We start from the raw sequence: 15,224 nt of genomic DNA, 5'->3' as shown, positions 1-15,224 counted from the left end.
ATAGTACTTCTCGTTATTAACAATCTACATCAAATAAGAAGACTAAAGGGGTTCACATTATTTGTTTTAGTGCAGTAAAAGTATTTCTTACCTTCACTTACTAAGTCTTAAATTAACTTTATATAAGAAAACTTGGGCCGGATAACTCGGACAGAAGAGTATCTGAATTCCCTGAAGAAGGGAGAGCAGTATAAAGAAAGACTATTTTTGTAAAGAAAACTGAAGGGCACCAAACTGACTAGAATAATTGAAAAATACTAAAGACTAGACCAGAACTTAGAAGTAGTGAGTGTTTTAGAAAAGATTTTAAGAAAACTAAAGTAAGATATTATTAACACTCAGTTTGTCTTTAGAAACACAATAGCTACAATAATCTTCTTCTTCCTATGCCGTCCACATTAACGGAGGTTGGCAACCACATTTTTAAAAGCTTCTCTGTCCTTTGCAACGTGGAATAATTCGACTACAGTCATGTTTGTCCAGTCTCGAATATTTCGCAGCCATGACTTCCTCTTTCTACCTATTCCCTTTTTGCCATCGACTTTTCCCTGCATGATGACCTGCAGAAGACTATATTTATTATTTCTTAGTATGTGTCCCAGGTATGCAGTCTTGCGTACTTTTATCGTTCTCAACAATTTTTTGTCTCGACCTATCCTTCTCAGCACTTCCTCATTGGTGACCCTGGCAGTCCATGGAATTCTCAACATTCTCCGGTATATCCAAAGTTCAAAGGCTTCAATCTTTTTAACTATTTGCGCTTTTAGTGTCCATGTTTCTACCCCGTACAATAGTTGCGACCAGACGTAACATTCAACAAACCTCAGTCTCAGCGCAGTATTCAGATTTTTGTCACAGAACAATTGTTTGAATTTTAAGAACGCTGCTCTTGCCATTTCTATTCGTACCCGGATCTCTTGGTCTGGATCTAATTCTGTGTTGATGTAAGCTCCCAGATATTTATATTTTGTCACTCTCTCTATTTGCTGTCCACCAAGAGTTAGTTGTTCATTATTTATTGGACTCCTTGATACTATCATAAATTTGGTCTTATCTGTGTTGATGTCCAGTCCCATTTGAATGCATTCACTATTTATTGCATCTAGTAAAGTTTGTAGTTCTTCTATACTCTCAGCCATAATTACCGTGTCATCTGCAAATCTCATGGTGTTTATGATTTCTTCACCAATTCTTATTCCCTCTTTTCTTTCCCATAAGGTTAATGTAATGTAATGTAATGTAATTTTAAGCTACAATAATAGAGGCCTGGTTTTCCCTTAATTAGTGGCACAAATATGTATGGATGTTGACAAATCTCTTTATATCTGTTTCCTTGATTACAACAGGCATTTGACAAAATTCTACCTAATCGTCTTCTACAGCTACTTCAAGATAAAAGTTTGGATATGAAAGATATAAAAATAGTACTAAACCTCTAGTTTAATTAAGTTGTATCTGGTGACAAACTATCAGAAGAAACAGAAATACAACAAGGGACAAGGAAGGGATGCATACTTTTTCCGCTGCTCTTTAACCTCTTTAGAAAACATAGTTCAGAAAGCACTAAAGGAAACATCAGATGGAATTAAAGTCAACGGAGAACCTAAGACGGAGAATAACATCGATACGCCGATGATACGTTAGTAATTGCAGAGTCGGTGAAATAATTACAGGTTCTGATGAATAAGATTGTAAATAGTAGCGAAGAGGCCGGACTTACTTTAAATATTAAAAACCCGAAATTCGTGAATAATGCAGATAAAATAATAAGAGGCGTTAGGGATTATAAACGAACTCATTCAAAAGGTGGACAGATAGACTCTTGCAAAGGGTCTGAAAGTTGAAAAGTTCTCCCAATAATGGAAAACAGGACTTGGATACAACAAAAGGGTGAAAAAAGATATTGCGAGAACATGAGTGGACTAACACTTCTGAATACTATTAATCAATTAGCAGCAATAATGATAAACAACCGATCGACAAACAGTGCGAAACCAATGTTAAGGAATGAAGAAGCCAGCTTCAGGCCAAACCGATCATGCATTAATTAAATTAACACACCAAAACTGAGATGTCAATAGAAAAAGAAAGACATTCCTGGCTGAAAAATCTGCGTGAATGGTTCACCGTTTTTAATAACCACATATTTATATCGTCGGTGCTTCAAAGATACAGATAGCTTTGATGATTGTTAACCTTAAATCTAAAATATAACTTTTAATGTAAAACTTCATTCAAATTTGCAATTATTCAAATTATATTTATAGTTGGTTTCAAAAACCAGTTTTAGCTGTAAGTATACCGATTATTATGGAGATATTAGTGTGCTCATTATAATTTATATCAAAATTAATTTTTTTTTTAATTTTTCTCTTTTATTTTTGCGAACCGGTTAAATTAATTTTTAATAAAATACTTACAATTGATCAGCAATTTTCTTCATATGTGGCTTGTTAATATTAGAATGGTCATATACTTCCGGCATCATGTGACGGATAGTATAATACATATCCACCTTTTCTTTAGTTTGTTCTATGCTAAGCTTATTTCCTAGTAAAAAGTTTTTGATCAAACCATCACCTGGAAAAGAGAAATTCAATGTTAAATTCGTATCTTCGGTTTTGATAGCATCAACTGGTATATATGTGTTATACATTACGTTCATTGTCGGCGTAATGACGTAATCGACGATTTTTTTAAATACAAACCGAGGTCACGCGACAGCTCATTTGAAAGGTCTCCTTATCGCCTTTGCAACGATATAATCATTTGAATATTTATTTCTACAGGGTTAACCAAAACTGTTGGTTTATTAATACGAGTACAATTAAATTACAACATTAAATACAATTAAATTACAACAAATGTTCAAATTGACTACCTTCAGCAATAATACAATGTGAAAGACGGGCAATAAATTCTTTCCTAACGTTTTCGTTAACTTCAGGTGTTATTTGTGCAATTTCCGTTCTGATACGCTCCTTCAACTTTTCTACATTATTCGGTCGATTTTGATACACTCTGCTCTTTAAATATCTCCATAAAAAATGTCTAACGGAGTCAAATCTGAAGACCTTGGTGGCCAATCGATGGGTACCCTTCTACCTATCCACCTACCTGGGAAAACGTTATTAAGGTAATTTCATACCTCAACGCCGTAGTGTAGGGAGCCCCGTCATGTTGGTACCACAAATTATTTCTATTTGGAAATAGCTGATTCGGCCGTGGCAACAGATAATCCTGAAGAAATTCTAGATAAAGAGAAATAGTTAACTTTTCCTCCTTCCTAAATATAAAGATCTCAGAAGAGAAGAGAAGTACATCCATCGGAGAAAAAAGCGAACTTATGAAAATAAAATATTGGAAGAACTTGAGGCATTAAAAAAGGAAAATCAAACAAGAAAATTCTATAAAAATCTAAATAAAGCAAGAAAAGAATTTAAACCAAGGATCGGACTATGTAAGGATAAGGAAGGGCATATACTCAATACAAAAGAAGAAGTATTGAAAAGGTGGGTGGAACACTATAAAGAACTGCTTACTATCGAAGAAGAAGATCCAAATCAACCACCCCCAGGAGCAAACAACAATACACCATTGGAGCCTCCATCAATTCAGGAAGTACGGGATGCAATAAAACACCTAAAAAATAATAAATCTCCAGGAAGTGATGGTATACCCGCGGAACTTATGAAATGTGGAGGTGCTACTCTGACTAATCATATATATAAAATCATACTGAGAGCCTGGAATGAGGAACAAATCCCAGAAGAGTGGTGTATTGGGATCATTTGCCCGCTACACAAAAAGGGCGATGAATTAGAATGTAGAAACTATAGGGGAATAACCCTCCATAATACAGCATACAAAATATTTTCGAGTATTTTATATGGTCGCCTGAGTGAATATTCAGAGGAGCTTCTTGGCGAATATCAAAGTGGTTTTAGGCCTGGTCGATCAACAACAGACCAGATCTTTGTGCTAAGGCAAATACTGGAAAAAACCAATGAATTTAATATCGACACATACCATCTTTTCGTAGATTTTAAATCGGCCTATGATAGTGTCCTAAGAAATAAATTGTATGAAGCCATGGATGAATTCCACATCCCCGATAAACTGATAAGATTGGTTAAGGCTACAATGCGTAAAGTTGTTTGCAAAGTCGAAATACAGGGCGAACAATCACAGGCATTTGAAACGCATGTTGGGCTGCGACAGGGAGATGCGCTGGCGTGTCTCCTTTTCAACATAGCTTTGGAAAAGGCGGTCAGGGATGCCCAAATAGACAGCAGAGGAAACATTTTTAATAAATCATCCCAAATTTTGGCATATGCAGATGATGTTGATCTAGTTGCCCGCACAACACGCAAGCTAGAAGAAATGTATACCACCTTGTCACACGCCTCAAAAAATATGGGCCTGCAAGTAAATGAAAATAAAACTAAGATAATGGCATCAACACCCAACAATAGAGCCAGAAACATCGGCCACCAATTCACGGTTAATAATTCTACCTTTGAAGTGGTGGACAAATTCACATACTTAGGCTCCCTGATCACCAAGGAGAACGTCATGACGGAAGAAATCAAGCGAAGAATAATCCTAGCAAACAAATGCTATTTTGGACTGAGTAGACATATGAGAAGCAGAAACTTAAGCCAAAAAACAAAAATAACCATATACAAAACCCTTATACAACCAGTGTTGACATATGGGTCGGAGGCATGGACCATTTCCAAGGCAGATGAAAATCTCCTGCTTATATTTGAACGAAGGATCCTGAGAAGAATATTTGGTGGCATCTGTGAAAATGGTGTTTGGAGAAGGAGGTACAACTACGAGATATATCACAGATATAAACATATATTTGGTGGTAAAGACGTAGTATCCTTTATAAAAATAGGAAGACTAAGATGGGCAGGACATCTGGCAAGATCACAGCAGAACAACCCTCCCAGAAGAATCCTTATGTCACAACCTGTGGGAAGTAGAAAAAGGGGTAGACCAAAACTCAGATGGAGGGATGATGTAGATGAGGATGGTAGACAAATAGGGGCAGCAAACTGGCAACAGTTGGCAATGGATAGAACTGACTGGCGTAATAGACTTGGGAAGGTCGAGGCTCTTTTATAGGGCTGTAGCACCAATGATGATGATGATGAGTTAACTTTTCCTCAAAAAAATTGTTTTACAATTTGATTGTTTATAATGCCGGCCCAAACATTCACCTTCTCGGGATATTGTGTCCTATACTCTTCCATCCAATGTGGATTTTCACTTGCCCAGTATCGATTTTTCTGGTGATTTACGTGACCGTTTAGCATAAAAGACGCTTCATCAGAAAAAAGTACCTTTTGTATGAAACCCTGATCTCTGTTACATTTTTCCATAATTGTTTCGCAGAATTCAATTCTTCTATCAAAGTTATCTTCTAATAGTTCCTGGACCAGATGTACTTTGTATGGATGCAACTTCTCTTTTTTTAGCACTCTTACAACAGTTGATTGGTGGACATTATTATCTAGTGCGACCTGCATAGAACTGCTATGAGGATTGTCTTGAAACGCCGGTACAACGTCCAGTTTCTTGGCTTCGGATATTGATTTTCTACCACTTGAGTTATTGATTCGCGGTTGGGGTATTTAGCATTAAGTAAATTACGAACTTCTGCTTGAGTTCTCACTCTATCTCCATAACCAATCATGATTAAAATATCGATTCGTTTTGTTTCTGCTAATTTCATATTTGTAAATGCTGTTTTGTAATGTCGGCAAAAAACAGAAAGAGTAAAAATTTGACGTCTATTATTTGACAGATTCATAGACATTGACTAATAAAGACGAGTCAGTGACAATATTGATTTAAATATTTTTGAAAATTAACTTGGAATACTTACTACAATAATTAATTTCAGATTATTATGTAGCATTGTTCGTTATCAATGTATATTTTTTTTTCGGAACCAGCAAAAAACAATATTTTGTTTTATTCCCAGTGGCGTTCCTTAGTGTATTTAAGTTCAGTGAATGAATATTTATTGTAATTTCATGTTACTTGACAAAGTTCATAATGTTTAGTGAACCCTGTACAATAAATATTCAAGCGATTACATCCGTGCAATGACGATAAGGAGACCTTTCGAATGAGCTGTCGCGTGCCCTCGGTTTGTATTTAAAAAAATCGTCGATTACGTCATTACGCCGAAACTGATGACGTAATGTCCAACACATATATGTCAGTTGATGGTCATTCAAAAATTAAAATTGACGTGTTTTAAGATTTTTTTTAAAGTCGTCTGTTTCTGAAAAAATGAATTTATTCCATATATTTGCATCATACTGTATAATAATTCTTTGCAACTATTTGCATACCGAAAGTAGGTAAAATTTCTAGATTATTGTCAACAAGGGCGAGTTTAACGTTATATAAAGTATACCATAATTATTTTATACTATACAATTTCTAAAGTTGAAGAAGCTTGAAAACTATTTTATATTATAAAGTAAGGTACAACGAGTTAACAGCATTTGCATAAACTTTAACCAAGAAAGATTATTTTAACAACAGTTCATTTTCATAAACAGTTTGCAAAGTATTCAATAATATATGCTCTTGTGGGATAAATTTTCATTCTTATTATTAAATTAAATATTTAATTATTTATATTTCATATTTAACAAAATATTAAATGTGAAAAAAGTCGGAAAACTGGAACTAGACATTTTTGACTAAGCTCGGTAAGAAGCTTATTTTATACATTTACTAAAAAATATAGAGAATACAGTTACTTACAAATGCATTCTATACAGGTTAAAGTATATTTGAGGATGCCAATAATAGTAAAAGCATTCTTTCTCAAAAGTTTATGGTCTCTTAGACCATAAGAAATTCACAAAATTTAAAGAGACTACTGAAGAAGGGAAGTAGTGCATACACAACTTATTTGAATATAATGGGACACAAAATATGAAATATATCTTAACAACTACTTAAATATTACTTTATATAATATATAATATCTACTTTAATGACTATGAAATAATAAAATCAGAAATAAAATATGCAATTCGAAACATGTAAAATGGGAAAAGCTTCAGGCCGCAATAATAAAACAGGGATTATTAAACTTCTTCATTAGGACAATTTAGATAAATTTAGACCTGTTGCAAACCAGGTTTAGTACAAGTACAAGTACTATTGTGGGAGTATTAAGACCAATAAAAGGAATTTCTCTATGCTTTTCGATTTCGAAAAGGGATTTGATCGGGTAGATTGTAATAAAATTTTAAGTTCTTTACAGAACATCAGCTGAGATAATACAAGCTTCAGATTAATAAGAAATTTATTTTGAACCCAAAGTACCAAGATTATATAATAAAGGAGAAAGGCAGGGTTGTTTATTGTCTCCTATAGTGCTTAATCTTGAATCGGAACACCTATTTATGTAAGGCTTGTAAAATGTTTCTTGTTTCTTCATCTTCAGGTACCTTTATTACCAAAAGTTATTATTAATAACCGCCAAATAACTTTTGGTTATACAAATATCGTATTATTTCTTAAAATATTCTTTACACGATTTTCACCACTTACAACAAGTAATAGATCAAATCAGAGGGAAGATGATAATATTGAGGGATTTTAACGCTCGAATAGGCAACCAAGTACTACTCGGAATTAAACAGAAACATAACCAACACAAATATACATTTAATAACACCCGTGGACAAGGATCTATGACAGATTATGTTATAATAATAGCGACCATAGCCTAGTATTATGTTAAATAAGAATCATCCTGAAATACTTCAAACCCAAGAGAGGGTCGCCAACACAAACAAAAATTTGAGTTTATATATCTAGGCATCACATTATTTAGCTCGGAAAACTCGAAACTAAAGTAGAAGATTGAGTGAATAGAGCAAACAGAGCCGCAAGCTGTCTAAAAGAAATAATATGGAGAAATAACAATATCGGAAAAGAAACGAAAGGCAGAATTTACAAAACAGTCAACAGACCAATAATGACGTACGCGGCAGAAACGAGACCTAACACAGATAGGATAAAAAGGATGTTAGAAACAGCAAAGATGAAAACACTTAGAAAAATTGATAGTAAGACACTATGGGACAGAGCTAGAAGTACAGATATACGACGTAGATGCAAGGTGAAGAACATCAAAAACTGGTTAAGAAATAGAAGAGTAGAATGAAACGATCATATAAGCCAAATGACAACAAATGGAGTAGTAAAAATGCAAGAGACGGTTCCCCAATAGGAAGACCATCAATAGGAAGACCACGAAAACGATGGAACGACAACCTATTAAAGGACATTGAAAAACAGACAGTCATGTCTATATAAAAAGAAAAAGAAGAATAAAAAAAAACGATTTCCAGAGTAAAAATTAAAACGTCAAATTAAAAATACAAAATGCAATTTTTATTACAGTCAATTGTGGCTTAATCTCATTTATATCAAATTAATTTACTTTGACAAAAAATACTAATGAAAACGATTTTAATTTTTTATTGGCAGAATACTTACTTCCTAATTCTGGTAAGTGATGTTGAGTCTTCATCCAGTCTTTGATAGTTTGAATATCACCTTCCAGTTGTTTTAGAGTTTTTCCATACCTCTTCAATGCCCTGCCCAATGCTTCGTCTTGGTTCCAAGTAAGCCATTTTTTCGTATCCATGGACACTGTAACAAAATAATAATATTAAATAGCTAATCCAATCAAACATTGCTTATTTATAATGAACAAAAATTTTAATTAAATATAAAAAATGACAATGGAAACTTACGTGGCTACTAATGTTATCGCTTTTAAAATATATTTGACAAGGAAAGTAATTAATAAAATGAAAATGAGCATTAAAAATGAAACAAAAACCAGGCAAGTAAATTATTACTATTTGAAATAGACAATACTAAATTCAGTGAGGTGAAAATTGTAAAAAAATATATATTTTGGAGTACATTATAGTGATAGCAACATATAGGAAATTAGTTAATCTTACCGTGACTTAAATATGATCTTACCTAACATTATACACGGACACAGTGGTACCTACATTATGTTATATTAGTAACAAATGCAGTACTTTAAACAACACCAATTATCTTACTAAAATTTATAATTCTGTTATAATCTGTTTCCTTGAAATTCGCTATAAAAGTAAATAAGCAATAAATAACATTTACAATTTGATATAAAAGGATTGCGTTTTTGATATTGTTTATTAAAATAATTAATAAAAACATGAAGTTCGCATGAGATATTTTTTGTTCCAAGAATAAGAAAGCCTTCTCAAAACGAATAACAAATTATATTTATATCCTCCAAAAATATGTATCATGAATGATGCGATTGCAACGAAAAGAGATTAGCAAGATATCTCGGAAAAATCAAATAATCCAAGGACGAGTGTGACAGTTACTGCTCTATCTAAATAAATTATCCCAAAGAGTAATAATGAGAAATATCGATCCTATTTTTGTGACAACTTAACCATGAGAACAAAGTGTAAGAATATGTTAGTTTAGTAATTTGAACCAAAACTATCTTTTTGTGGAAAATATGAAGTCAAGAATTTATAAGGCCAGTGTAAGACCAATAATGATATATTTCTCAGAAATGCGGCCCGACACAGCCACAATGCAAAGGTTACCTTACGGCAAAGAAAGAGTACTGTAAAGAATTACAGGAAATACGCTGAGAAATCGAAAGAGAAATAAAGACATTAGAAGAAAACGTAACGTACAGTAAAGATATAGATGAATGGACACAAAATAGAAAAAAAAGAATGGAATAAGAATCAATAAAAGAAAAAAAAGATAGCTTTGAGCTACATAAAAGAGTTTAAAAAATTTCGGGTATATACAGGAAATACCATAACATTCGCCGAAAAGAATGATCAAGGACACTACCTATATACCAAGGAAGAACTAGCTAATATCTGGACAGACTATGCTTCGTCCCTCTTTGGATAAAATACCGAATCTATCAACTACTATCATATTCATGAAAATTTTATTCGGCCCTTTCATTATTCGTGCCGAGTTGAAGTAGGTTATAAAAGTAGCAAAATTGATCAAGGCTTCTGTACCTTCTTCTTCTTCTTCTTTTTATATAGACATGACTGTGTCTGTTTTTCAAGATATTTCCAGTAAGTTGTCGTTCCATCGTTTTCGTGGTCTTCCTACTGATCGTCTTCCTATTGAGGAACCGTCTCTTGCCGTCTTTTCTCCTCTCTTTGTTGTCATTCGCCTTATATGATCGTTCTATTCTACTCTTCTATTTCTTACCCAGTTCTTGATGTTCTCCACCTTGCATCTACGTCGTATATCGGTACTTCTAGCTCTGTCCCATAGTGTCTTACCATTAATTTTCCTAAGTGTTTTCATCTCTGCTGTTTCTTTTTGTCCTCTCTGTGTCAGGTCTTGTTTCTGCCGCGTATGTCATTATTGGTCTGATGACTGTTTTGTAAATTTTGTCAACTATTATAAGATACGAAATTCGGTACACTGGTAACAATTTTCAATGCGATATATAGCACAGGTCATATTCCATCTCTTTTTGGCTTTATTTTAAAATAATCCCTAAGTCACAAAGAGCGCCAAATGCAAAGACCACCGACTGATCAGCTTAATTAGCCACCTGCTTAAAGTACTTCTTCCCATTCTATACGTACAAATGTTCAGAAAGCTAGAAGAGATAGCGGTGAGACACAATTTGGTTTAAAGAGGGTACATATGAAGCAGTTTCTTGCCTAATTATGCTGAAACAAAACTGCATATATCACCAAAAGGATATATTCATCACGCTACTTCATTATTAAAAGGTGTTTGACATCGTAAAACACGACGCATTGATAAAATGTTACACAACACTCACATTGGCGAAAATGGTATGAGAATTATATCCAAAAAACAACAGTTACATTAATCTGGCTACCATCCCATATTGGTATTACAGGCAACGAACTTGCAGACAGCCATGCAAAACTTGCCTCAACATCACCTGATGATACGGTTAATATACAAATTAGTAAAGATTTAAAGTCTCACATTAAGAAACGAGCAAGAACTCGATGCCAACAACACTGGGATACCAATAACTCAGCATTACATCAAACCCAACAGTTAGTCGATAGCCCCCTTGATTTGATCTCTGCCGGTAACACATGGATACCTGATGCCATCTAGCAACCGACCCACTTGTGATACCTATCAATCACATCTAACAGTTAACCATATGCTCACTGATTGTCATTATTATTCAACAAAAAGACTATTTTATTGTCTTAAAAGTGATCTAAACGACATACTCAATACCTTGGATCAAATAACCTCAAGTCTAAAATTCCTCAGAGACGTTCAGTTATATTATAAAATATAATTTTGATTGTATTCTAACAATATGTACTCTATAACATGTATTTGTAATTTATTGTAACAGTTTTCGTGTAAGTGGCCTTTGTTGCCGAGCACGTTAATTTTCAATAAAAAAAAATCTTATCTTCTGACTTTTATGTCCAGAGTAACTTCTGGCCCCTGAATTAAAAATTTTTTCTCAATTTTCTCAAACATAAATTCTATTACTTGCCAGTCTATCGAACAACACTCACATTGGCGAAAATGGTATGAGAATTATCGAGAATCTCTATAGTAATCAAAAAAGGATGAGTAAGGATAAACAAATCAACACATGAATATAGGAATTTGAAAATACATTGAAATTTGAAAAATTTTAAGATAAGTAAGAGAGGAATTTATTCTGTTTCTTGTGCAGTTCGATCTATATGCGGAGAATGCTTTTGCAGAGCTACTTTAAGACAATAAGTGTAGTATAGAGGTCAAAGGGTACCCGATAAATAGCATTTGGTACATCGATGACACCGTAATAATCACCGATACTGTACATAATATGCAGTTGCCACTAAATACGAATGAATAATGTAGAAAAATATACCACTTCATATAGTGCTCCAATAGAACAAGTTAGAATATTCAAATACTTGGGAATAATTGTGAATAACCCTCAACATGGGACCCTCAACAAGAATAAAATGCTGTACCGAACAAGCTACATAAGCTTTTGGTAAATTTAAAGCATTTTAGTATGTAACATAATTATTATTTTAATCTCCGCTACAGGATAATTAAAAGTTATGTGTGGTCCATGTTATTATATCTATACTACGTAAAGATATGGGCATTAAAATTATCCTCGATTAAATTGGAAGCAACTAATCTTCTTCTCATCTTTTTATCTCAGAAAACTAAAACAATCGTAATCGGCAAAGAATCAACCAGATGTAAAATACAAATTGATGGCATCAGTATTAAACAAGTAATGGAAATAAAATACATGGGAATTACACTGTCCAGTTATGGAGACTTAAACTAAGAGTGAGAGATCACGTATAAGAGCAAATAGACTGGCAGGATACTTTAATACCACTATATGGCGAAACAGACATATTAACACTAAGATGAAGTCAAGAATTTATAAATCCAGTGTAAGACCAATAATGACATATGCCTCAGAAACAAGACCCGACACAGCCACAACACAAATGCTACTGTAAATGGCAGAAATGAGGGTACTGAGAAGAATTACAGGAAATATGCTGAATGATCGAAAGAAAAGAAAATATTAGAAGAAAATGTAACCATCCAGTGTATAAATGAACCCAAAAAAGAATGGAATAACGATATAAGCAGAATGGGGGAGACCCGTGTCGTTAAAATAGCAAGAGATAAGTCACCAATCAGCAGAAGAAGTATCGGACGACCGCGCAAAAGATGGAGTGACAACCTTCCATAGAGGTATTAATTCACCAATGAGCAAGCAGAATTGCTTATAAAGAGGAAAAAGAAGAAGAAGAAGAAGTTGGAAGCTCTCAAAGTATATACTCTACAGACCATGGATGGATAGGGTAAGAAACGAGAAAGTTAAGATGAGCAAATACTGACAGATAATTGATCAACTTGATCAAGGTACAAGATGGACAGGCGTAGATAACAGTGGAGAGCTCTGTCATGCTCCAAAGGAGAAAGGTCTGGTCTTAAGATAATTCGCCAATGGACTATAGGTACATATGCAACGGCACTATAGGAAGAAGATCAAGTTACAAATGTCAAGGTGTTGGCAATGATGAGAAAAGACAGACAAGTTAGATGGACACGTTATTTTTTAGAACATATCACGGATGGCAAATATTATTGCAAACTTGCTTGCAAATAATAATACGAATAAAAACACAAGGTAGAAGTAAAGGTACTTTGTGGTTCAAAGACATTTTAGCCTTATAGATTTAATTTTGTTAAATTGTTCAGATCGGCGGTAACGGGGGTGTAAGTTTTAGTAATGGTTACCAATCTAATAAAAGATGGAACATAAAGAAAATATCTCAAAATTTAGGACAAATAGATTGTTTTAAAAATATATACCTTGTCGAGAAAGAAAATAGCCCTCTCTAAATAACAATTGCAAAAAGACAAGATTGCATATCTGAATACACACGTCTCTAATGTGTACGGAAATGGTATTTTTAAGAAAATAAAGAAAAAACAGGTACTTCCTTTATTTTCATAAAATAAAGGTCGAATTAACAGTTTGCCGAAAATTAAAACAAAAGAAATAGCAAGAAATATTTCCATTTATAAAAAATATATTCCAAAAATTAAAAAATTTTATTATTAAAAAAGCAGATGAGAAGAAGTAGAAAAATTATGTCTTTATATATATATATATATATATATATATATATATATATATATATATATATATATATATGTATGTATATAGCTATATAGTTATATACAAACTAATAATAATAGTTGGTTACTTACCAGTTGATGGAAGGCATATTGCAGATTTTAGCAAAAAATCCATTCTGAAGTGTTGGCTTATTTAGATAATGAACCAAAGACTCGGGCAGTATAAGTAGGATCACTACCAAAATGCGAATACCACCAAAGACTGGATGATGAGGCCAAAACCTTTTGTGTATTTATAGACCTATATACTGCTAATCACCTTCTAATGGCGTATTGATTTGTTGCATATTGTAAGCGATATGTTTTTGATTACGTTTCATTTAAAAACGATTAGGAAGTGTTACTGTAATAGTATAATCAGGATTGGCCCTGGATTAAAAAAACGAGAGTAAAAATATTACAAGAATAAAGATTAATATACTCGAAGTATACTATCCACTGATCTACTTGAAGTTCAAATCTTCTTATAGCTTAATGACGGATATCCATTGTTGGATATCATATTGGCTATAACATTCGCTATCGTGACTTTATTGAGAGCATTTCTAAATAATGATGAAGTCTATTTTCCGTTCCATTGTTTTATTTTTTTTACCCATGATATTTTTCCCAAAATTTTTTATTTTTATCTTCTTTCTTCTTCAAGTGCCGTCTCCATCAATGGAGGTTAGCGGTTATGGTGGCAAACGTTTGTCTATCTTCAGCTGTTCTTAAGAGTTCCTCAAATCCAAGTCCTGTCCAGTTTCTGATATTACGTAACCAGGACAATTTTTTTCTTCCAATTCCTCGCTTTCCTTCTATTTTGCCTTTTATTATCAACTGAGGGATGTAGTATTTCTCGTTGCGCAACAAATGCCCTAAATAACTGGTTTTTCTTCTTTTGACTGTTCTCAATAGTTCTTTTTCTAAATTGAGTCTCGCTAGTACTTCTTCATTTGTTTTTCGTGCTGTCCAAGGAATTTTTAAAATTCTACGGTATTTATTTATATTTATTTTTATAATGTGACCGAAGTATTATACATAGTTTGTGTCTTCTTATTATATTAATTAGTTGTGTCGTTTGGTTCGGCAGTCTGATAATCTCCTCATTTCTAACTCTATTGACGCAACTTATATTTAGCAGTTGTCGTTGTCTGTATGCCCACATTTCAAAGGTTTCCAAGCGTTTAAGCATGGCCTCATTTCCACTTCATATATTAGCACTGTCATCCGAACATGAAGGTCAATACTAAGATCATGGCTGCAAAGTACGTTTCTCATTTTATTTTTACAAATGTAGTTTGAGCTCGTTCTATTCGGCTTTTAATTTTTACGGTTGGGTCCCAGCTCTTAATGATATTACTGACGAGATACACGAGTTTCTCTACTCTGTCCAGGATTTATTTTATAATTGCTGGCAACTCTTTTAGATTCTTCAACAATGGAAGACAATG

General features: G+C 33.4%; 1 protein-coding gene across 1 annotated transcript in view; it reads right to left on the bottom strand.

Annotated features, from left to right (window-relative positions):
• The window catches only part of LOC140436599 (retinaldehyde-binding protein 1-like), a 29,504-nt gene extending 15,506 nt beyond the window's left edge, over positions 1-13,998 (bottom strand). The window contains exons 1-3 of the mRNA XM_072525549.1: positions 13,864-13,998; positions 8,548-8,703; positions 2,421-2,580 (exon numbers count right to left, since the gene is read on the bottom strand). Coding sequence (XP_072381650.1) covers positions 2,421-2,580; positions 8,548-8,703; positions 13,864-13,906 — 359 coding nt within the window. The 5' untranslated portion in view covers positions 13,907-13,998. The remainder of the gene's footprint in view (positions 1-2,420; positions 2,581-8,547; positions 8,704-13,863) is intronic.
• Between the last annotated feature and the right edge of the window lie 1,226 nt (positions 13,999-15,224).

The sequence above is a fragment of the Diabrotica undecimpunctata genome, chromosome 3 (genome assembly GCF_040954645.1).
Source record: "Diabrotica undecimpunctata isolate CICGRU chromosome 3, icDiaUnde3, whole genome shotgun sequence".
Lineage (NCBI taxonomy): Eukaryota > Metazoa > Arthropoda > Insecta > Coleoptera > Chrysomelidae > Diabrotica > Diabrotica undecimpunctata.
This window is presented reverse-complemented; position numbering and strand designations above follow the sequence as displayed.